Source organism: Lithobates pipiens, unplaced genomic scaffold (genome assembly GCF_037356315.1).
Source record: "Lithobates pipiens isolate NorthernLeopardFrog02 unplaced genomic scaffold, aLitPip1_a1.2 Scaffold_8, whole genome shotgun sequence".
Taxonomy (NCBI): domain Eukaryota; kingdom Metazoa; phylum Chordata; class Amphibia; order Anura; family Ranidae; genus Lithobates; species Lithobates pipiens.
Window position 1 is genome coordinate 466,792,374 of NW_027507903.1, and position 22,770 is coordinate 466,815,143.

Here is a 22,770-nt window from a genome sequence, read left to right on the forward strand (position 1 = left end):
CCCTGTCCCTGCTGAGCAAAAACATCCCCACAACATGATGCTGCCACCACCATGTTTTACGATGGGAATGGTCTGTTCAGGGTGATGTGCAGTGTTTAGCTTTCTGCTACACATAGCGTTTTGTTTTAAGGACAAAAAGGTACATTTTGGTCTCACCTGACTAGAGCACCTTCTTCCACACGTTTGCTGTGTCCCCACATGGCTTCTCGAAAACTGCAAATGGGACATTTTATGGCTTTCCTTCAACAATGGCTTTCTCCTTGCCAGTCTTCCATAAAGGCCAGATTTGAGAAGTGCATGACTTATAGTTGTCCTCTGGACAGAGTCTCACACCTGTGGATCTCTGCAGTTTCTCCAGAGTTACCATGGGCCTCTTGGCTGCTTCTCTGATTAATGCTCTCCTTGCCTGGCCTGTCAGTTTAGGTGGACAGCCATGTCTTGGTAGGTTTGCAGTTGTGCCATAGTCTTTCCATTCCAAGATGAGGGATTGAACAGTGCTCCGTGAGATGTTCAATGCTTGGAATATTTTTTTAGAACCTAACTCTACTTTAAACTTCTCCACAATTTTATCCCTGATCTGTCTGCTGTGTTCCTTGCCCTTTATGATGCTGTTTGTTCACTAAGGTTCTATAACAAACCTCTGAGGGCTCCACAGAAAAGCTGTATTTATACTGAGATTAAATTACACACAGGTGACTCTATTTACTAATTAGGAGACTTCTGAAGGCAATTGGTTCCATTCGATTTTAGTTATGGGTATCAGAGTAAAGGTGACTGAATACAAATGCACGCCACATTTTTCAGATATTTATAAAAAAAAAAAAAAAAGTTAAAACCATTTACCGTTTTCCTTCTACTTCACAATTATGTGCCACTTTTGTGTTGGTCTATCTCATAAAATCCCAATAAAATACATTTAAGTTTTAAATTGTAAAATGTGAAAAATTTCAAGGCACTGTATATATACACACATGCACTGTAGAGATATATATCTATATATATATATATATCTATATCTATATATACATATATATCACTCTAAAATATATTGTACTGTTGCAGTAATTACAATTACAGGCATATTTGATATCATCATCATCAAGTTGTTTGAAATGATATTATTTTACTGTTAGTCTATCACAACACACACAAACACACACACACACACACACACACACATACAGTATATAATATACTGTATATTTGTGTGTGTGATTCTGCATTTATTCCCATTGATCTGGCTGGTATTATTTAGGTAAACCTAATACTTTAACTGCCATAAATAGGGATTTCTGGAAAAATCCATGTTCCGCTGCTTGTTACAGGGCTCCGTTTACTAAGAGGCGTCTTTCAACAGTTGACCTTTTGGTTTGAATTCGCTTCATTTTATATGTTGCTGTGAAAAGCCTTCATTCCCTTTATCCCAGTGTATTATTCACCAAACCCCAGTTCCATACCACCAGCTTGGCTGAGGATTTGCTCCACACATTCCAATGCAGTGAGCTTCCACAGCGAGGCAATAACACCACGAGCAAGGCTTTTCACACGGGAAAGTTGGGAAAACTCCAGAGATCCTGGACCAGCGGACAAGCATATGTTACTGAGTGTACACTAGACTGGCTGTCAAATACTACAGCTGCTCCACCAGTCACACCTACTGAAAATGTATATCTATGTATAAAATCAGGAAACATTTTCAGCTTTGAAAGTCTGCAAACCCATGAAATCGGAGCAAAGGGGAAGCTCTCGCCTTTAGGAGACCCCAACCGGGTCTTATCTCTGACACTAATCAGGGAATTTGGTTGCTGTGAGCAACAGTTCCAATGATGACCTGACGTACCTCCTAGCTTAAAGAGACAGAAAACATGATACTCTGTAAAGGCAAGTAGTTTTAATGAAAAACACGCCCCCTGATTACTTTGTCATCAGAGTGAGCAGATTTCATCACGCATGTTACTGTCTGATTGTCGTGCAAGATCTACCAACCGTGAGTACCGGTTACCTCTCCTGCTCTGCAACATTGGTTTGAATCCCACGCAGGGCACTTCCTCCTGGACTTTGAATGTTCTCCCTGTGCTTGTGGTAGGGTAAAGTGACATAAAAATCTGGTTTATAAAAAAAATTATATTCAAGTAATCTTTTTAACTCAAATAAGTACATTATATTGCCCTCAGCCTTTTTTTTAATTTCTTTTCTGCTCAGATCTGACTTCCAGTTAGAGGGTGGCTATGTTCGTTCTCCATGGTCCCATGGTTAGTAGGAACATAGCCACCCTCTCTTGTTCGCTCCCTAGATAAATTGGAGGCTACAATAGACTATGGGATTTGTAGTGTGCATAGAGCAGTGCACATAACTACAAGTATTTGCACTGCTCATTCTAAACACATGGAAGTTAGGGGTGGAAATCAGAGGCTCATTAAAAGGGGGCAGAAAGGCACAGTAGAAAAAAATTTCAAATAGAAAAATTTATAAGAGAGCCATTAAAGTAGAATTCCAGGATAACTCTACCTATTCTTTAAAATGCTCGCTCCCCCCTCCCCTCCTAACACCTATGCTTACTAACCCGTTTAATAAAGATGCATATACAGTACTGTGCAAAAGTTTTAGGCAGGTGTAAAAAGTTTGTAAACTAAGAATGCTTTCAGAGGAAGAAGTGCAAATCTTCAACTTCTTTTGCAGAACCCCAACCCCAAACTTGCAAGGATCCTATACCATGCTTCACTGTTGCCTGCAGACACACATTATAATATTGTACTGCTCTCCAGCCCCTCCTGAACAAACTGCCTCCTGCTACAGATAAATATTTTACATTTTGACTCATCAGTTTAAAGCACCTGCTCCTATTTTTCTGCACAACAGTTCCTATGTTTTCATGCATAGTTGAGTCGCTTAGCCTTGTTTCCATGTCAGAGGCATGGCTTTTTGACCACAATTCTTCCATGAAGGACCATTTCTGGCCAGACTTCTGTGGACAGTAAATGGGTATAACTACCTTATGCCTTGTTGCTGTGCTCAGTCTTCCCATGGTGTATGGCCTGTGACATGAAACTGTCTTTTACAACCTCACCTTAGTGGCAGGGTTTTGAATGGTTCCCTTGTATGGCTCTCCCTGCTGCAGGTGAGGGAGAGAAGGATAAGCCAGCTTTCAGCTGCAGCAGGAAGAGCCATACAGGTAAATTGGTCCCAATAATAACCCCCCGCGCTGTTGATCCCTCTCCTGTTCACAATCTGATCCCCCTGCTGCCCAGGCCCTTTTGTATGCATCTGTCCCTCACAGTGCTGCTGGCTTTCTCTTTTCTCACTCCCATTGGCTTTCAGCTGCTGCAGAAGTGAACTATAGGGGATCAGCTCCAGCAAATGCACCCATGCGCTGCACTGATCTTCTTATCCTGTCCAGGATCCCATTCCCTCTGCTGCCCGGAACTCCTCTGTGCCCTTTTCCCCTACAGCACTGTCAACTTCCCTCTTCGCTGACAAACACAGGGGGATCATCGTAGCAAATACATCATGTTTGCCAGCCCCTTCCTTTCATGAAGTAATCCGATATGATCGCTCACTGTGTTCATTCAAACTGTGTTTACTATGCTTCAGTTTATGAATGAACAGGAGCCTCTGTACAGAGTGCTTCCTGTTCATCTATCTGCAGTGCAGCCGAGAGCTTCAGACAAAGGATTGGGATCTATGTCCTCAATTCCTTTCTGTCTCAAAAGTAAAACATCATTGCAGGGGCGTACCTATAGGGGTTGCAGGAATCACAACTGCGACCCGGCCTCATGCTTCAGGGAGCCCTTGCGACTCCCCTGTCAGATTTGTCTGCTCCTGGATAGGAGGGGCAGCACAGTGGAGCGGCTTATAGAAGAACCCCTACATTATCCTCCTGGCTCCTGCAGTCGCTGAATGCCTACGAGAGGGAGAGAAGCGGGCTTTCAGAGGCTGCAGGAGCCAGGAGGATAATGGAGGGGTTTGGTTCTTCTATAAGCCACTCCACCACACCACCCCTCCTATCCAGTGATCCACCTCTCAGCTCCGCCCCCTGGACTCTGACTCCCACAACTCTGGGCTGCTGCCGGGTAAGTCTTGCTTCCATGCCGAGTGCACAAATGGATTCCCTGCCCCTCTTCTGTCACAGTGCCCCCCTCCTGTCACACTGCCCCCTCCTCCTGTCATATTGCCCCCCAGCAGTCACACTGCCACCTCCCTACTGTTATACTGCCTCCCCTGCTGTCATACTGCATCTCCTGATGTCATACTGCCCCCCTCCTGTCACCTTGCCCCCCCTCCTGTCACACGAGCCCCCTATTTTCATACTGCTCCCCTCCTGTCATACTGCCCCCAGCTGTCACACTGCCACCTCCCTGCTGTCATACTGCCCCCGATGTCATACTGCCCCCCTCCTATCACACTGCCCCCCTCCTGTCCCCCCTCCTGTCATACCGTCCCCCTATTTTCATGCTGCACCCCTCCTGTCACACGGCCCCTCCCTCCTGTCACATGCCCCCCCTCATGTCACACATTCCCCCTCCTGTTGGTGCAATGGGGCCCTGAAGGTTCTTGTTACACCTCTGCATCATGGGTCTGTTTAGACCCCTAATATTTTACAAGCCCACCAACAGGGCTAAGAAAAAAATAATAATACAAATTGTGAAAATAATAGAAAAAAAATTAAGGAATCATTTATACGGATTCTCTGACCCATAAAGTGTATATAAGTGGTTTGTTCATGTGGCTGGAACTACCTGTTACTCTCTGGGTACACAGGGACTATAAAAATACAGTCGCAGGTCCTAATTTGACAGGTGTGCAGGTGAGAGCCGACTCACATGCCTGTCAAATTAGGACCTGTGGCTGTGTTCATACAGCCGCTGTGTCCCCAGAGTGTAACATAGGCTGCCTGCACACAGCTCCAGCTCAGGTATTCAAAGGATCTCCCTTCAGCGGGGTTTGGGAAATACTGTAGAAAACACCTATACTGGGCTGATGTTTATGAAGATTTGGGGAGGGAATAAAAAAAGAAAAAATAAAGGATCGGTTCCAGATGTTGAATATGGCAAGCTCAAAATGTATCTGGAGTAGATCCTTTGATTTTTTTTTTTGTCATACCTCAGATCTGCTGCATAAATATCCATCTAGAATAGGCTTTTCTTTTTGGGCTTCCAATATTGTTAATCTGTTGACTGCACGCACACTCATGGGTTAAAATGTATTGACACATTTGCCAACTATTATATTTAGCAAAAATGTTAAAGATATTGTGTATGTTTCTTGGTTTTGATCATCCATAGTCTTCTTGACACCCTTCTGTATTATGTATAACATTTCTAAATTGATTATATGCCTCTAGATTATGTTTTGTGCCCAATACTTGGCTGGGATCACATAAAAAGTTGCAGAGATTTTTCTCCTCCAGAAGATGGCGCTGTTTCTTCTATCTCAGTGATGGTTTTCAAAATCAAGTGTTACTGTACTGTTTTAGGAGGCATCTGTATGTGTCTAATATATGTCTTATGTAGCGGAATGTATAGATGTATATCACAAAAATATGTAAACTATTCTGTGATATCTAAATAGTAAATGGTACTTAATAATATGTTAGTGACATTTTTGAGAACCTTCAAGCCTACTTAGTAAGGAAATAAATGTACAATGACCCACAGCAACAAATCAGAATTCATCTTTCATAGATAGAATATAATAATGGCAAGTATTATTGTTGGATATGTTTCATATTAGTTCACAAACGTTTAGCCTTTTAGAGTATATATATATCTAAGCACACATAAAACTATACACTTTGACCTATGGACATTAAAAAGTACTATCAAATTCTTAACAAGCAAGAAAAGCTCTCACTGAGCTCTCTAGCTGTTTGTAATATTAAATAATGAATTCTCAAACATCTCAACAAAGACTCTAAAGTCAAGTTTCTGTCAGTCTCTAGAAACACCTACTGTTTGTTTACATTAGATGGATGGCAGCCTGCCAACATTATAGTGCAATGAAAGTAATAGGAACATTTATTTTCATTGCCTCTGTTGTGAAACTTGACACATTTCTCAACAATACTTATAGCTACAGAGGTGAGTGAAGGCTTGTTTCATCATGTTCAATTATTCACATACTATAGTGTGCATAATCTGGGCACAGGTTCACTTTAAAGACATTTAAAGACATTTCTGGAAGACATTCTGGAAGCTCAGCAGAACAGCAGTTCCACCAAAAGAGACTTCCCGGATTATGAGCATAAAAGGTAGCTCATATCCAAAGACCAACTTTACAAAATTGCAATTGTGACATGGACTATACAATGCCTCAGATACCCTCTGTTTAAAAATCCTCTACAGTGGTTAGCTTTAATTATAATGCCATTTGTTTTATGTTAATAGAGTGCAAAGTTGAAGCATGTCCTGTACCCCCAACCTGTCCATCCCATAAGAAGCTGACAACGACTAGCACAAAGTGTTGTAATGAGTATAAATGCAGCTGTATGTGTTCCAACTCCACAAATACCTGTCCACCTGGATACATCTCCTCCATTCTGACTGATGAGTGTGGCTGCTCCACCGTTACCTGTACTGCAGATCAGGTGAGAAGTGCTGCCATTTATCACAGCAAGGAGAACCCAATATTGTTAAAGATGATTTCTAATTAAAATATGGGAAAATATTTACAAATTAGACCTTTTACTGATATTTATATGTTCATTAATAAATTACACATGAAAAATGTATAATCTTAATAATAATTCAATTTCATACCAAGTAAGTGCAGTACGTTTTCCCAGCTCAGTACTATGCTGTTAGATAGACCTGAAAAGCAGGGAGATCAGATTAACTAGACTGCGGGGTAAGGTACTGAGGTGGAACTCAGCCCCTCCCTATGAAAGAGAGGACAACCTGGCTTTGTCATTCTTACACAGGATCCTACATGCCTAGGGGCGGACTGACAACTCATGGGGTCCCTGGAGAATAGGAGATTATGGGGCCCCCAGGCAATCAGAGATTATGGGGCCACACAGAATACAATCGCACAGTATACACATACATGTACACACAGTATACACATACATGTTACTATTGGCTGAGAAGGTACTGGAGAGGTGCGGCAGCTATAATCTCAGGATTTTTAGATCAAAAGGATGTCGGTAAGGGACATTTCAGAGTCAGATGTAAAAAAAACACCGATTTTTACATACTGTCCCTGGTTTTACTGAGGCTGGCAACCCTGATGGGGCCCCCTAGTGGCCTGGGGCCCTCGGGCAGTGCCCGAGTGGCCGAATGGTCAGTCTGCCCCTGTACATGCCTGATGAAAGCCACCCTCACTCAATGTTGGGGAAAAAAAAAACAGTGCAAAGTCTTATACTTCAATCTCTTCAAAAAAAGCATCGAAAGCCTACATAGAAAAAACTGTCTCTTGGCAGTATGATGCAAAGAACAACATTTTCTCTGTGTATAGAAGCAGTGTTCTCTCTGCAAAGATCTGGCACCCCCCTCAGCAAAGTCTGAGCTTGACATTTCCAATGACCATGTTCCCTGAGCTTTACTGATAGCAGGGCTGCAGAGATGCCACTGCTTCCACACAGAGAGTAAGGGTCATTCTCTACTACATTATGCTGCCTGGGAACAGCCGGTTCTTTTGAGGTTGTAGCTGTTTTAAAAAAAAAAAATTAGCTGTAACACTTTGCACAATAATTCAAGCGCTCTAGACTAAGCATGTGGCATCTTAGACCTTAGATTGTATTTAGCTTTATTTAAACTAAAAGTTCCTTTGGACTTAAAAATGGGACCAGGCCAAACATTTTGCTTATTTTGAGTAGGCTGGCACAAAAGGTAAAAACCTCTCTCTGTTTTTTGTCATATTTGATTTTGTCTTCATTTGGAAGATTTACCCTTACTTTCTGTCCCGGTAACTGGTGGTAATTGGACAGGACAAAAACTACCTTTTTTACTGTTTAAGAAACAAGAGCCAAGGTGGAATGTTCCCTTCAATTTGGGGAACATTTCTCTCACTTACTATCTTGTCCTAGGACCGAATGTGAGTCAAAATCTCAACTCTTCCCTACATTATTCAAAGCTAGAAAAAAAAAAAGGTTTTGGCTAAAGTTCTACGTTAAATAAAAGCAATTCAATTGAAAAATGTAGAATCTTTTCACTTCTGAAAACTGTCATTTGTTTGCAATGTATAGGTCTGCGTCCGTAAAAATATTGTGTATCGCATTGGAAGCCTGTGGGAGGATGGATGCCAGTCCTGTAAGTGTACTGACCTGATGGACTCGATCACAGGACTCCGCATAATTGAGTGTGTTAAAAAGCAATGTAATACAAAGTGCACCCCGGTAAGTACTTTAGTATGATTATACATAGAGATGCTGCTATTTATTGCACAGCTTTTATGTTGGCAGTAGGATAGGACAGGAACTTGTCTGATTAGGCACAAGTCCTGATAGTTGCCATCAATCTTCTCACTCTTCTCTCTCCTGTTATCATTTGGCTACCAGTGTTAGACTGACAACACTGCTGGTCCTGCTCTTTCACCTTCACTTTCTGAGTCCTAAATTACCGGATGCTAAAATAAAGATTGAAATGCTTATACTAGTAGCTTCAGTTAAATGCAGCTCCAGACATATAGATAGATAGATATTGAAAATACAAGTGTGATTTCTTTTGCCTGTCAAGTAATAATATTCTATTCAGTCAATCTTTTGATCCTGGTACCTCTGCCACGAAGCACGGTTAGGTGCTGGTCCACCACGGCAATTAAAGTGACTCATAAAAGGCATGGTGATGGAGTCAATTTCAAACCCACATTTCAATGTACGGTTGCTCCCCTGCTGCTCCTTCTGTGTTAACATTTGCAAAATTCCTTGACATATGGTGTATGAGTTTACCCATGTGGGCAGGTTGAAATAGTTATGCAGGTGCCATCCCGGCAGGGAGGGTAGACGTTAATGCCTTTCCCGGTTCTCTGATCTTTTGGTGGGTTCTTCTCTGGGTCCAGCTCACTATCCTATCCACTATCCAATAAACTGGAGTATATAAATATTGGACAGTGATCTGGTAAAAAGTTCCATCCAGGAGACAGAGAGTTTTGGGAATCCCCCACAGAGAAATTCAGAGGGAAGTAGGAATGGGAGAAGGATGCTATCCCCCACTGTCCAGATGTAGAGCTTGGAGGTTTGCCCTGAAGACACCAGCACTGGCTTGTGCCTCTAAAGTATTTACATTTACATGATAATGCCTCTGAAGGACTGTAGTTGCTGGACTACACCCTTGCAGGCGTGCCAGGACAGAACTGAAGCCTGTAGTTAAAGTTAGGGAATTGGAAATAATAATGCCTTTGCATGTTGGACTGTGAAAAAAAGTTACAGTGAAGGTGTACATTGTCCGAGAGTTGACTGGAGAACATTTGCAGTGCAAGTGTACATGGTGTACATTCATCTCTGAAGGGGAGGTCCAGCTTAAGGTTGAGTATCCCCCCACAGAAGCCTGTATTAGTGCCTAACATAGCCCAGAAGAACCCACGGGGGGTAGACCTCTCATGTGACACCTGGTGAGTTAAAGGGAAACATGGAGGCTATGACAAACAACCACACAACTACCCCTGTAGACCCCACCTGCCAGCCGGTCTATACACAGGATTGATGATGTCAGCCCCTCTCATGTGACAGTGTTTGAATTTGTTGATCAGCAACAAAAAGCTGCAAAGGCAAGTATAACTAGGAAGAGGATAGACTTGTGCATACTATATTACCTGTGACCTGAATGAGCAAAGTGTTAGCATTTCTTTAAGCAATACAGCCCGGATTTGCTCCTAGAGCTGTCCTTCCCCTTTTCAGCCATAATGTCCTGCATTGCAAGGGTTACAGGAATCGAAAAATGTAGAGATTTACATTTTAATGCCTGTGTGCAAAATTAAATAATGTATTTTCTAATTCAGGTATGCCTGGATTACATTGTGTTTAATTTCTGCCTGGAGTTCAGCTTTGAAAGACATTTTAGTGCTAATGTTATCTGTCTGGAATAAGCATTCATCTTGGACAGGGTTGAAATTTTTTTTTTGCTTGTCAAATTTTTCTCAAAAAGTGGAGTATATGGATCAGATAGCACTTGGATCAGTTCTCACTGGTCTGCAGCCAGGGGATCTGCTCTGACTTCTTTTTAGGGTTTACTCCTGCCATCATGCTCTTGTGCTGGTTTGCAGGGAAAGTATATCCCTCTTCCGCTCTGAGATGAGAATACGCTGCCTAGATCTTCAGTTTTCTTGCAAAAAGTGGAGATCTAGTGCTGGGCTTTCTTATTAGACAGTTTGATATAAATCACATGTGAAGTGTAGAAGCACTATGTATTAAATATTTATCATACCCAGGGCTTTTTTTCAGCAGGAACGCAGGGGAATGCAGTTCGGGCACACCCAGCACTTAATGTATTTAATGGCAAGGGGTGCAGGGGTGTGCTGGAAAGCCTATTGATGGTGGCTGCTGGGGTATCTATTGTTGAAGAAGGGGTCTATTGTTGTTGGGAAGTCTTATGTTGCTTGGACAGATCTACTGTTGGGGGATGGGTCTATTGTTGCTGGGAGGGGATTCTTATGTTGCTGGGAGGGATCTACTGTTGAGGGATGGGTCTATTGTTGCTGACTTCTGGAGTATCTATTAATGCTGGCTGTTGGGAGGTCTATTGTTGCTGGTGTGGGCCTATTGCTCCTGGGGTAGATCTGTTGTTGTACTTTGTTGCAGGGGGTATATTGTTGCTGGGGGGGATCTGTTGTTGTTGGGGGGCCTATTGCTCCTGGGGAATTTATTGTTGCTTAGGGGTCTATTGTTGCTGGCTGCAGTGGATTTATTTTGCTTTTTTTTATTATCCTTAACAAATTCCATACAGCTTTGTTAGTACCAAAATATAATACTTGCACTGGGAGGTGGGTAAGGGCTGGAACCAAGGGACAGTGCTCAGAGGTGGGTAGGGGGCAGAGACAAAGGGTGACTTGGAAGAGGGGAGTACCTGTACCTATTATCTGAGAAAAAAAGCCCTGACCATATCTAATTATATCAAATAGTAGTATATATTTAATGAAATGAAAAAGACAGGTTTTCAACAGATCAGTTTCTATTCTCGAACACGATGGCCACTTATCAGACATTTGCTGGAAGATGGGCCCTTTTTTTGATCAAGTACAACAAATTCATTGATCACCACATCAGCACTTAAACTAAAGATGCATATCTGACTATGGAATCTATAACAATTTGCTGAGTTGCCCAATTTAAATGAAAAGAAAAAAAAAATGATCGAGTTAACAAAATCTTAGTGTGCGACTTTTCGAAAAACCCATTGCCTTGTAAACGGAAAAATGACTGGCTCTTATTTAGGAGCAAACGAGGTGCCAGGTCCGGGCTTGCCGCGATATAGGCACAAGTCTGAACGTTTATAAACACAGATAGTTCCGCTTGATTAATTCAGCAGCCTGTCTCGGAGAAAGCCACCACTTTGTCTACATGGTTGGAGCTTACTAGAGAAGCTTAATGTAGGCTTGATTTAAGTTTTTGATCTATTCCAAGGCACTTCTCGGCTAAAAGTGTGTTGATTTTACTGAGAATGTTTGGGAATATCTGCGGGGGAACAATGAGTACGCTGTGTTTTATGACCTCTCTTTCGCAAGTGCTTCAAAGTTTTTCCTCTCTTCCAACACGTTGTAATTGGAAAAGCAGCACAGCATAGAAGGACCGGGTGAGACACTTAGACCGTGCATGGCACATCTCCTTGGGTGGTCAAGGGTGCATGTTATTATGTGTGACGGTGCCTTGGGGTACACACAGCCCCTTGCCATTCTTTTGTGCTGGTTAATTTACTGTGCTGTCAGAAATAAACTACAGTTTATTCTTTACAATATTTCATTAGAGGCATTACTTTCGACTCTGCTTTGAGTTTCTTATAGTATACATTTAGGTGAAAAATATCCCAGAGCGAATGTATGAGTAATAATTTATTTTAAAAACCTTCAGGAAAACAGGAGCAATGGGTGCAAAGGTGGATTGTCTGTGGCAACCAATCAGAGCCATTCTTGTCTGCAGTAAAAAGATTATATGGGGAATTTGATTGGCTGATTCATTTTATATAAGCCATAGTTTTCATAAATGCAATTTAAAACCTGCAGGCAGAATCCAAAGACCCAAATGAATGCAGCTTTGTATTCATTAATAGCATTTTAAATGCAATCGGTGTAAGTTATTGATTTTAACATCTTAGCATCTTGGTGTTCTTGTACATCAGCTTCATTAAAATGTATTTTCATATTACTGAGTTTAATAACTAAAGTAATATGAAAATAGTTAATCCCCCCCCCCCCCCCCACAGTGCTCACAGCGCCCACAGCTTATAAATCTTCTTTCTACATTAAAATATTGCCACTATATACCTTTTTGGATGATCTGTATACCACGGCTACATCATAAACTGCTGAGAGATCAGGAAGGTGGAGATTTCCTCACTACAGCCTGTATACATGCCCACATGTGTGATGTCAATATCATGTGACCTGACTATCTCTGAGAACAAGAAGCTGTTCTCTCCAGCATAAAAGACACAACTGGGCATGTGCAGGTTGGCTGTTGCCTGTGTGTTAGCTGGCTTTCCCAAGCTAGACATTTCAGAAAGAGGAGGATCTATGCAGACGGGATAAAACAGCCTTTTTACACAATGCAGAGGATTAACCCTTTAAGTTCCAGAGTATAACAAGCATGCTATGCTGCATATACAGACAGATTTTTACTGTTGTGGGTTTAGTAACATTTTAACTTGTGTGCTGACAAGAAATATAAGAAATAAAAAGGGTAAAAATACCCAGAACCTGCGCAAATGGTAAAGGTTTTAAACCAATTAATCAAACTGAGAGCTGCTCGTTATGGGCAAGTAGCTATGAGTGATAAAAGAAATTAATATTTGGTAATTCATGTAAACTGCGCTCTATAGTGAAATCCGTGGTTTCAAACATAATTAAACACAAAGTGATGCTAATCCATATGTGTCACCATTGTTAGCAATATACATCAATAATTTGTGCAATAAAGTGCAAGTGCATATAGGTGTCCAAATAGAAAATGAAAAATAAAATATAAAAATAGTGTCCAAACAATGAAGTGATATAGGTGATAAAGAAATCTTCTTAATCCTGGTAAGAGACGGTTAGGAGTGACTGTGTATCTTCCACCACCAACACCTGTCAAACATCCTATTCACTAGATTGCCATGACACATATTGCATGTAGTCAGAAGTGCAGAAGACACAGACCAAAGTGGAGAAAGTTCTTACAACTCAGATTGTGTCATAGGAATCAGGTAGGTCAGCATGGAAATCATGTAGGTCAGTGTAGTGGTCAGTGTAGGAATCCGGTAGGTCAGTGTAGTGTTCCGGTAGGTCAGTGTAGGAATTGTGTAGGTCAGTGTAGTGGTCAGATAGGTCAGTGTATTGGTCAGGTAGGTCAGTGTAGTGGTCAGGTAGGTCAGGGTAGGAATCCGGTAGGTTAATGTAGGAATCATCTAGGTCAATATAGTGGTCAGGTAGGTTAGTGTGGGAATCAGGTAGGTCAGTGTAGGTGTCAGATAGGTCAGTGTTGTGGCCAGGTAGGTCAGTTTAGGAATTGGATAGGTCAGTGTAGTGGTCAGTTAGGTCAGCGCAGGAATGCAGTAGGTCAGTGTAGTGGTAGGTCAGTGAAGAAATCAGGTAGGTCAGTTAGGTCAGTGTAGGAATCATGTAGGTCATTGTAGTGGTCAGATAGGTCAGTGTAGGAATCAGGTAGGTCAGTGTAAGGGTTAGGTAGGTCAGGGTAGGATTCAGGTAGGTCAGTGTAGGGATCAGGTAGGTCAATGTACTGGTCAGGTAGGTTAATGTAGGAATCATGTAGGTCAGTGTAGTGGTCAGGTAGGTCAGTGTAAGCATCAGGTAGGTTTGTGTAGGAATCAGGTAGCTCAGTGTAGGTATCAGGTAGGTCAGTGTGGAAATCATGTAGGTCAGTGTAGGAATCAGGTAGGTCAGTGTAGTGGTCAGGGTAGGAATCAGGTTGGTCCGGGTAGGAATCAGGTAAGTCCAGGCAGGCATCAAGTAGGTCAGTGTGGAAATGATGTACGGCAGTGTAGTGGTCAGGTAAGTCAGTGTAGGAATCAGGTAGGTTTGTGTAGTAGTCAGGTAGGTCACTGTAGTGGTCAGGTAGGTTTGTGTAGGAAGCAGGTAGGTCCATGTAGTAGTCAGGTAGATCAGGGTAGGTGTCAGGTAGGTCAGCGTAGTGGTCAGTTAGGTCAGCGTAGGAATCGGGTAGGTCAGTACTTGTGGAAGGGACTCAGGATGTGCTAAAAGTACACGGGTTAGGGGGCACAAATTACTTATCTTGCCCTGGGCACTTACAACCCACATTATGTTACTGCCTGGTGGTCATTGTCACCTAGACAGAAAGTGGTTGGATATCCAAAATCTTCCAGATTTTCCTGGAATAGAAGTTGAGATGAAATGGGACAACATGTTCCGGAGACATCTTTCTATGAGGGGATTTTCACAAACAAAGTAGTCATTTCTTGGGATTTTGTAATATAACAGTAATATTTTTATACCCAGCACTCAGTGTATGAAGTGCTATGCAAAAATATGGTGATTCCTTTAGTGCAGGATACCTAATTGACAGAAGGTATTGATATTGATTAATAGTTAGACATAATAATATATTTACAAGGATGTCTCTGAATAAGTAAAGAGCTTCAATGAGATTTTTTTTATAACATAAAATATTAAAGAAGTGCATTTTACACCGTGTTAATGATTCCACCGAGTAACAGAGCATTTTATACTGTAAAACCACTAAGGACATGATAAAATGAGATACTGCCAGATTCACCAATTAGATTGCAGCAGTCTTTTCCTGGAATAAATAAAGTTAAAATATGACTGAAGGAAAAACTATTTTTTTAGGTTAGGGTAGAGTGGTTAAGGGGTTAAAACTCTTCTCATGTTTTTACTGCTGTTTGTTCCTGTTAGTGTTATTCGCCCTCTTTGATAGTCATGATTATCAATGTCACCGCTAGAGATGGACCGGACACCCTCCGGTTGAGTTCATGCCAGAACTCACGAACATCGTAGAAGTTCAGACCTTATAGTCCTATGGGACCCAAACTGGAAAAAAAAGTGCCCATTTTGAAAGCTTATATGCAAGGTATTGGCCATAACATGGGTATGGGGGGCTGAGTACTGCCCTGGGGGACATGTACAAATGCAAAAAAAATATTGTTTTTAACTTGTTGCTGCCCAACCACTGTCAAATGACGGCGGGGCGGTGCAGCTCTTGTTCTAGGATGCCGTCATATGACAGCAGCCCAGAACGGCCAATCTCACGTGGCGATCATGGGCGCGCCGTGTTGCTTGGACACAGAGCGACCGCGGCTCTTTAACCATGTGATTGGCTGTGTCCAATCACAGCCGGTCACATGTAAACATTGAGATGCCGGTAATCGGCTCTCCTCGCCTCACACTGAGAGTGTCAGGAGAGGAGAGCCGATCAGCAGCATCTTCTCACAGGGGGACATCTAAGGATATAATCAGGGCACTGATCATCAGTGCCCTGATTACAATAAATAAATAAAGTGTAACAATACAGTGCCCACCAATGCCACCATACAGTGCCCACCAATGCCAGCATACAGGGCCCCCCAGTGGCAGCAGTCAGTGCCCACCACTGCCCACAAGTGCCACAAATCAGTGCCCATTAGCCATGGCAGTCAGTGCTGGCAATCAGTTCCGCCTATCAGTGCTGCCCATCAATGCCCATCACTGCTGTCCATCAATGCCCATCAGTGTAGCCCATCAGTGCCGCCTATCCATGCCGCCTATCAGTGCCCACAGTTCCGCCTATCAGTGCCCGCCAGTGCTGCCTACCAGTGGCCATCAGTGCCCATAGGTGAGGCACATTAGTGCCATCTCATCAGTGCCCATAAGTGCTGCCTCATCAATGCCCACCAGTTCAGCCTATCAGTGCTACCTCAACAGTGCACATCAGTGAAGACGAAAAATTACTTAGTTTTAAAATTTACAGACAGAAAAAAGTAAAACCCTTTTTTTTCCCCAAAATTTTTGGTCTTTTTTTTTTTTGATAAAAAATAAAAAACCCAGCAGTTATTCAGGGCCGGTTCACACTATTGCGATGCGAGAACCCTGTGAATCAACTGTGGGTTCCTGCATCGCACCCGGCATGCACGGCAGTTCACACTGCCATATGCAAACTGCTGGGAAGTGTCATTATATGTTAAAGACACCCCCATTTCAGCTCGCATATCGCACTTCGAACTAACAGTTCGGACATGAATCGGATCGCATATGTGTGAACACACATGTGATCCGATTCTGGTCCGAACAGAAAAAAGAGTCCTGTGCGTGTTTGCACTGAATGCGGTGCTAAATCAGCCATGCTATCTGTATGGCTGACATCGCACCCGCACAGACATCGCATGTAATGTAAACAGCAGTGTGCTGCGCATTACATACAATGTCTGCCATTGCATTCGTGTGAACCGGCCCTTAATACCACCAAAAGAAAGGTCTATTTGTGTGAAGAAAATGATAAAAAATGTGTTTGAGTACAGTGTAGCATGACTGCGCAATTGTCATTCAAAGTGCAACAGAGCTGAAAGTTGTAAAATGGCTTGGGCAGGAAGGGGGTGTTAGTGCCTGGTAGGCAAGTGGTTAAAGAAACATTGATTTTAATGATGCTTAAAGCGAAACAATAAAAATGAAAAATTCCTTTAACCACTTCAATACCAGACCCCCCCCCCATCAGGAGAGCCGCCGATCAGCTCTCCTCTCCTTGCGTCTGTCAGATGCGAATGAGGAAAAGCCAATAAACGGCTCTTCCTGTTTACATCATGATCAGCCGGGATTGGACATGGTTGATCACGTGGTAAAGAGCCTCCAACAGAGGCTCTTTACCAAGATCGGTGATGCGGTGTGTCAGACTGACAGGCCGCACCACCGATCGCCGCCATGTGCGCCCCCTAGAGCGTGCAATTGCAGCTTATCCTGCTGGACTTCATATGATGCACAGTCAGGATAACTGAACCACCGCCCGGCCACCATTTTGCTACAGGCCAGCCAGGAAGTGGTTAAGGGAAGTCCCCTTAGTCTGCCTGTAAAGTGGTGCATCTGTACCATGTATTGAACTGTCACGAATGTTACGTCTAACTTAATGCAGGTGGTCAGACACTATAGCTAGCTACGGTGTGCTTCACCTATAGCAGCCCCCTTTCCCTTAAGGCAAGCGGGCCTACTAGTACTTGGTTGCTCCCAGGACTTATACATAATGCTATAGTGCCTGGCCACCACACCAGGGCAGATGTGAACAGAGCAAACAACAGACTACTTGCAGTTTAGCAGACAGATAGCGTGGTTCTATAACAGTCCCGGGAAAAGGCAGACTGAGTTCAGGGAATAGTCAAAAACCGATCCAATGACAGTCTAGATAAAAGGCAGGCGGAGTTCAGGGAATAGTCCAATATCCAATCTGGGTCATACACAGGGAAATCCAACAGCAAAGCAGGGCAGACAAACAGGAGGCTTGATCAGGAATAATTGTCTCTGTCTCTATCACAAGCAAGGGATAGAATGTTCGGTTTGCTTATATCAGGTGACTGACCAGATCAATCACCTTGCAGGTGAACACAGACAGGGGGAATGCAACAGCCAACACTTGGATGCTGGAATGAGGAGCAGGAGCACTGAGTTATCCTGACAAGAACCTGCTACAGCAAAACTGACATATATGTATATAAAAAAAGACATTTAAATTGATTTTCCCTGCAAGTTTTCTTTATTTTGCAAACTGCTTGGGGAGCCAGTCTGTATGATGAGGTCACAATTTAGTGCACTCGAAACAAGATTAGAGTTTTTTTTGGATAAATTCTGGTGTCTCTTTGGCAGACTTTGGATGGAAATAATAAGTTTTTACACCAAAGTGAGCAAGCTTTATGTGAAGAGGCCAAAATCAGTGGCGGAATTATCAGGGTCGCAACAGTCGCAAGTGCGACTGGGCCCTGTAATTCTCGGCCACTTCAGGGGGCCCACCGGCAGCCCGCCCGCCGCCCGAGGGGCCCACCTGACTGTCCGGCCGGGGGTGTGCGTGTGCGGTGTTATTAATGTCAGGTTCATGCCGTCCTTCACCAGCGTGAGAGAAGTGCTCGGTTGGCTCCGCCCCCGCCTCCCTTACAGTCGCTCTGGATAGGCGGGGGCGGAGCCAACCGAGCACTTCTCTCAAGCTGGTGAAGGACGGCATGAACCTGACATTAATAACACCGCACACGCACACCCCCGGCCGGACAGTCAGGTGGGCCCCTCGGGCAGCGGGCGGGCTGCCGGTGGGCCCCCTGAAGTGGGCGAAAATTACAGGGCCCAGTCGCACTTGCGACTCTGCGACACAAAAAAACCTTCAGCCAATGCAGTGAAGGCACTCTCTGAAGCAAGGAGCAGCGGAGGCACGCTTCGTGGAGGAACTTTACGTCACTCTGCAGGATTCACTCTGCAGGATTCTGAGGAGGGGGAATCGATCATCATCATCGACTGATTGGCGGTAAGTCACCACCCCCCCTCCAGATTGTGCCAGCCCGCCACCCCCCTCCAGTGCCACCACCTGCCCTCCATTGCCACCAGCCCACCATCGCCCCTCCAGTACCACCCCTCCAGACTGTGCCACCCCCTGCCCTCCAGTGCCACCAGCCCACTACCCCCCCCTCCAGTGTCACCAGCCCCCCCCCCTCCAGACTGTTCTACCACACCCCCCAGACTGTTCCACCCCATCCCCCCCCCAAGACTGTTCCACCCCATCCCCCCCTCCAGACTGTTCCACCCCATCCCCTCCTCCAGACTGTTCCACCCCCCCCCCCGACTGTCCCACCCCATCCCCCCCTCCAGACTGTTCCACCCCATCCCCTCCTCCAGACTGTTCCACCCCATCCCCCTCTAGACTGTTCGCCACCACCGCCCCTCCAGACTGTGCCACCCCCTCCCTCCAGTGCCACCACCCCCCCTCCAGTGCCACCAGCCCACCACCCTCTCTCCAGTGCCACCACCCCCTCCAGTGCCACCAGCCCACAACCCCCTCCAGTGCCACCACCACCCCTCCAGACTGTGCCACCCGCCCTCCAGTGCCATCACCACCCCTCCAGACTGTTTCACCACCCCCCTCCAGACTGCCACCACCTCCCTGCAGTGCCACCCCTCCCTCCAATGCCACCACCACCCCTCCAGTGCCACCATAGTGCCACCAGCCCACCACCCCCCCTCCTCTGCCACCACCCCCCTCCAGTGCCACCACCACCCCCCTCCAGTGCCGCTACCCCCACCTCCCTCCAGTGCCACCACCCCCCCTCCAGACTGTGCCACCACCACCCCTCGAGTGCCACTAGCCCACCACCCCCTTCCAGTGCCACCACCACCCCCTTCCAGTGCCACCACCCCTCCAGACTGTGCCACCACCCCTCCAGTGCCACCACCCGCCCTCCAGTGCCACCAGCCCTCCACCCCCCCTCCAGACTGTGCCACCACCACCCCCCCTCCAGACTGTTCTACCACCCCCCCCCGACTGTTCCACCCCATCCCCCCCTCCAGACTGTTCCACCCCATCCCCTCCTCCAGACTGTTCCACCCCATCCCCCCCCCCCGACTGTCCCACCCCATCCCCTCCTCCAGACTGTTCCACCCCATCCCCTCCTCCAGACTGTTCCACCCCATCCCCTCCTCCAGACTGTTCCACCCCATCCCCCTCCAGACTGTTCGCCACCACCGCCCCTCCAGACTGTGCCACCACCTCCCTCCAGTGCCACCACCCCCCCTCCAGTGCCACCAGCCCACCACCCCCTCTCCAGTGCCACCACCCCCCTCCAGTGCCACCAGCCCACAACCCCCTCCAGTGCCACCACCACCCCTCCAGACTGTGCCACCACCTCCCTCCAGTGCCACCAGCCCACAACCCCCTCCAGTGCCACCACCACCCCTCCAGACTGTGCCACCCGCCCTCCAGTGCCATCACCACCCCTCCAGACTGTTTCACCACCCCCCTCCAGACTGCCACCACCGCCCCTCCAGACTGTGCCACCACCTCCCTGCAGTGCCACCCCTCCCTCCAATGCCACCACCACCCCTCCAGTGCCACCATAGTGCCACCAGCCCACCACCCCCCCTCCTCTGCCACCACCCCCCTCCAGTGCCACCACCACCCCCCTCCAGTGCCGCTACCCCCACCTCCCTCCAGTGCCACCACCCCCCCTCCAGACTGTGCCACCACCACCCCTCGGGTGCCACTAGCCCACCACCCCCTTCCAGTGCCACCACCACCCCCTTCCAGTGCCACCACCCCTCCAGACTGTGCCACCACCCCTCCAGTGCCACCACCCGCCCTCCAGTGCCACCAGCCCTCCACCCCCCCCCCTCCAGACTGTGCCACCACCACCCCCCCCTCCAGACTGTGCCACCACCACCCCCCCTCCAGACTGTTCCACCACCCCCCCTCCAGACTGCCACCACCGCCCCTCCAGACTGTGCCACCACCTCCCTGCAGTGCCACCCCTCCCTCCAATGCCACCACCACCCCTTCAGTGCCACCATAGTGCCACCAGCCCACCACCCCCCCTCCTGTGCCACCACCACCCCTCCAGACTGTGCCACCCCCCTCCAGTGCCACCACCACCCCCCTCCAGTGCCGCTACCCCCACCTCCCTCCAGTGCCACCACCCCCCCTCCAGACTGTGCCACCACCACCCCTCGAGTGCCACTAGCCCACCACCCCCTTCCAGTGCCACCACCACCCCCTTCCAGTGCCACCACCCCTCCAGACTGTGCCACCACCCCTCCAGTGCCACCACCCGCCCTCCAGTGCCACCAGCCCTCCACCCCCCCTCCAGACTGTGCCACCACCACCCCCCCTCCAGACTGTGCCACCACCACCCCCCCTCCAGTGCCACCAGTCCACCACCCCCTCTCCAGTGCCACCACCTCCCTCCAGTGCCAACAGCCCACAACCTCCTCCAGTGCCACCACCACCCCTCCAGACTGTGCCCCCCGCCCTCCAGTGCCATCACCACCCCTCCAGACTGTTTCACCACCCCCCTCCAGACTGCCACCACCGCCCCTCCAGACTGTGCCACCCCTCCCTCCAATGCCACCACCACCCCTCCAGTGCTACCATAGTGCCACCAGCCCACCACCCCCCCCTCCTGTGCCACCACCACCCCTCCAGACTGTGCCACCCCCCTCCAGTGCCACCACCACCCCCCTCCAGTGCCGCTACCCCCACCTCCCTCCAGTGCCACCACCCCCCCTCCAGACTGTGCCACCACCACCCCTCGAGTGCCACTAGCCCACCACCCCCTTCCAGTGCCACCACCCCTCCAGACTGTGCCACCACCCCTCCAGTGCCACCACCCGCCCTCCAGTGCCACCAGCCCTCCACCCCCCCTCCAGACTGTGACACCACCACCCCCCCTCCAGACTGTGACACCACCACCCCCCCTCCAGACTGTGACACCACCACCACCCCTCCAGACTGTTCCACCACCCCCCCTCCAGACTGCCACCACCGCCCTCCAGTGCCACCCCTCCCTCCAATGCCACCATCCCCCTCCAGTGCCACCACCCCCCCTCCTGTACCACCAGCCCACCACCCCCCCTCCAGACTGCCAACACCACCCCTCCAGACTGTGCCACCACCACCCCCCCTCTAGTGCCTCCACCACCCCTCCAGACTGCCACTAGCCCCCTCTAGTGCCACCACCACCCCTCTAGTGCCACCACCACCCCTCCAGACCCCTCCAGACTGTGCCACCACCCTTCCAGACTGTGCCACCACCACCACCCTTCCAGACTGTGCCACCACCACCACCCCTCCAGACTGCCGCCACCCCTCCCTCCAATGCCACCATCCCCCCCTCCAGACTGTGCCACCACCACCACTCCTCCAGACTGTGCCACCACCACCACTCCTCCAGACTGTGCCACCACCACCACTCCTCCAGACTGTGCCACCACCACCACTCCTCCAGACTGTGCCACCACCACCACCCCCCCCAGACTGTTCCACCACCGCCCTCCAGACTGTTCCACCACCGCCCTCCAGTGCCACCCCTCCCTCCAATGCCACCATCCCCTCTCCAGTGCCACCACCCCCCCCCCCCTGTACCACCAGCCCACCACCCTCCCTCCAGACTGCCACCACCCCTCCAGACTGTGCCACCACCACCCACTCCAGTACCACCGCCACCCCCTCTCCAGTACCACCGCCACCCACCTCCAGGACAACCATCCCTCTCCAGTACCATCGCCACCCTCCTCCAGTACCACCACCCACCCTCCGGTACCACCGCCACCCCTCTCCAGGACCGCCACCCCCCTTCAGTACCACCACCGCCACCCACCTCCAGTACCACCGCCACCCCCTCTCCAGTACCACCACCATGCCACCCACCTCCAGTACCACCGCCACCCCTCTCCAGGACCATCATGCCTCTCCAGTACCATCACCACCCTCCTCCAGTACCACCACCCAGCCTCCAGTACCACCGCCACCCACCTCCGGTACCACCGCCACCCCTCTCCAGGACCGCTACCACCTTCAGTACCACCACCGCCACCCACCTCCAGTACCACCATCAGCCCCCCTCCAGTACCACCACCACCACCCACCTCCAGTACCACTGCCACCACCTCCAGTACCACTGCCACCCCTCTCCAGGACCACCACCGCCACCCACCTCC

At 47.9% G+C, this 22,770-nt stretch overlaps 1 protein-coding gene across 1 annotated transcript in view; it reads left to right on the forward strand.

Moving 5' to 3' along the window:
- The window catches only part of VWF (von Willebrand factor), a 271,073-nt gene that overhangs the window by 214,372 nt on the left and 33,931 nt on the right, over positions 1-22,770 (forward strand). Inside the window, exons 42-43 of the mRNA XM_077468547.1 lie at positions 6,384-6,583; positions 8,183-8,332. Of these exons, the coding sequence (XP_077324673.1) occupies positions 6,384-6,583; positions 8,183-8,332 (350 nt within the window). The remainder of the gene's footprint in view (positions 1-6,383; positions 6,584-8,182; positions 8,333-22,770) is intronic.